The 2,609-nt window shown below is 36.6% G+C and overlaps 1 protein-coding gene across 1 annotated transcript in view; it reads left to right on the top strand.

Moving 5' to 3' along the window:
- The window catches only part of LRRC9 (leucine rich repeat containing 9), a 96,871-nt gene that overhangs the window by 88,694 nt on the left and 5,568 nt on the right, over positions 1 to 2,609 (top strand). Inside the window, exon 29 of the mRNA XM_007466054.1 lies at positions 833 to 973. Coding sequence (XP_007466116.1) covers positions 833 to 973 — 141 coding nt within the window. The remainder of the gene's footprint in view (positions 1 to 832; positions 974 to 2,609) is intronic.

Raw genomic sequence — 2,609 nt, 5'->3', positions numbered from 1 at the left:
CTTTCCCTCACATGAGGGGATCACGGTGTGCACTCTTCACACACCAACAAAAATGTAGCAACAAATGTGTTATATTTCTGCCCAGGAAATTCCATTAGACTTAATAGCATTCAAGGGTTTTTTTGGAAGCTGGTCATGTAGGTACTCTGGGCCAATCACATACCAAAATTCCAGACTCCCAGAAGGAGAGCAGGTTGAACATGAATCCTATTGTTTGTATAAGCAGTCTAGGCATAGTGAACTACCCTTATCAGTTAAGGAATGATGGGAGAGCTTCCAAAGTCTAAGTACCAAACACTTGTCAAGAGCTCCTTGCAAACAGATCGTTCTAAAGATAACAGCCTCAAGCCTACTATGTTAACACTTTCTACACACTTTCTTACGTACATATGCAAGTATTTTTACAGTAGGTTAATACTATGAAGTGATGGATCATATAGTTCAATAGATGTGTATTGAATTAAACTGCATAGTGCCTATGGGAAATTATCATACAAGTTTCAAACTAATTACTTGTAAGTGAACTTTCATAATATAATCCTATTCATGAGCTGGGATTGCCTGTAATTAATGAACAATATCATATACTCTAAAAAGAGACTAAATCTCCAAGTGGTAGCCTTGTTTAAAAAAAAAAAAAACACTTCTCATCTTCATTTGGCATAACAGGGAATTGAGAAATCTTTCAATAAGGGAGTTCATATTTATATCATTTAATACTACAAATTAGCTGTTACCTGTCATCTCTGCTGTCTATGCTTCTCTATAAAGGTTAATCTTTGAAATAAAAAGTTTTTTTAAGGAATGAATTGTTATTTTTAACTTTGTTCAGATTTGTAGAAAAATGCTACATCGCCACGTGCTTATATTTCGACTGCCTAACTTACAGATGTTAGATGGAATCCCTGTGAATTCAGATGATAGGGCAAAAGCTGAATTTCACTTCTCTGAACCACAAGCAAAGAAAAATTTGGTAATAATTCTATTATTTACACTTTTTCTTTTAAAATACATAAATTATTAGTAGATGAACATTCTGTTATGAGTTTTTAAATGTTTAAACCTGATGTATGATGTTTTTCTAGATAATTTTAGTATGTACTTGGTGATTACTGTCAAAAGCAGCTTGATTTGGTGAATAGAGCATATACACATAGAAGCTAGGAAAGCTCCTTATTCAAAAAACGTACTTTGACATAAAGCAAATTATTTGCCTCTTGCTCCGTATGTCAGATAATGCTAGAAGGTAAGAAACTGTAATGTATCACTCTTATAAACAGTGACTAACAATAAAACTCTCTCCACTTAGGAGATAGAAAGGGAAGGAAGGAATAATGACCTCAAACTCTCTGGACTGTGTAGTTCATCTAACAAGGGAGGTGTGCCTCTTTTCTTGTATATTGGCAGAATAATTGGGCCTTTTGCCTATGAACCCTAGTAAGGTATCTGAGGTTAGAAAGAGAAGCCACAAAAGCCTATCATTTGGAAATTCTATCATTGACCAGCAGGATTTTTCATAACTATCTTAAAAGACTAAATTTAACACAGAAAAGCTATGGTTTTTGAACAAAGAAGTAATACTATTAGAGCTGTGCCTTTGCAAGGTTTAAGGAAGAAGGAGCTGGAGGCAGAGAAACCAGCTAAGAGGCTTTTAGAATAATCCAAGAGAGATTATGAAAACCTGGACTAAGGTGGGGCAGTGAGAATGTAAATGAACCTCTACTGTCAGTGAAAGACAGAGAGCAAGGGTGTTAGTCAGTGAACAAAGATTACTTTTAAAAGTTAAGTTGAAGAGAAAAGAGATAAGACTACTGTAGATGCTTTCATTTATCTCACTGGCTTAACCAACACTCTCCACTCCCTTTGTAAAACAAACTAACAAGTTCCCAGAGCACAGTGAACATCTGATACTAGTAGGCTACTCTCTAAGCTCACTTCTGCTTTCAGCAACTGATTCACATATTTATTGAGTCGGCTGTGTTTTTTCAAAAACTTGTAACTTTTATTTTAAATAAACAGATATACAAGTACAAATTTTAAATTATTATTTCTATGTTTCTATGAAAGCCAAATGGGATTCTCTGTAAAGTCTGGAAAAAGGTCAATTACACAAATCACAAATAATTGATTACACATACACAAATAATGTCAAATTAGGTTGGGAGGAAAAAAACCTGCAAAATAAGGAAGAAAATTATAAAAATTCAGACAAATATGTGGGAAAATTTCTTTAAACTAGACAGTTTCTTGTGTTCAAATTTTCTCCACATGTTGTTGAAGTCTTGCTACTTTAACAAAACCAAAACTGGAAATTGTAGGTAAAACCCTTAAGGGTGGATTTATCAATCAGATAAAATACCAGTCAAGGGACTCTTTCTTAAAGAAAAGGCCTTGACCCTTCATCAAAAGATGTGTGGGCGGGCTTCCCTGGTGGCGCAGTGTTGGGAGTCCCGCCTGCCGATGCAGGCGACGCGGGTTCGTGCCCCGGTCCGGGAAGATCCCACGTGCCGCGCAGCGGCTGGGCCCGTGAGCACAGGCTCAGCAGCCTGTGCTCCGCTAACGGGAGAGGCCACAACAGTGAGAGGCCCATGTACCGCAAAAAAAAAAAA

The sequence above is a fragment of the Lipotes vexillifer genome, unplaced genomic scaffold (assembly GCF_000442215.2).
Source record: "Lipotes vexillifer unplaced genomic scaffold, Lipotes_vexillifer_v1.1 scaffold25, whole genome shotgun sequence".
Taxonomy (NCBI): Eukaryota; Metazoa; Chordata; class Mammalia; order Artiodactyla; family Lipotidae; genus Lipotes; species Lipotes vexillifer.
This window is presented reverse-complemented; position numbering and strand designations above follow the sequence as displayed.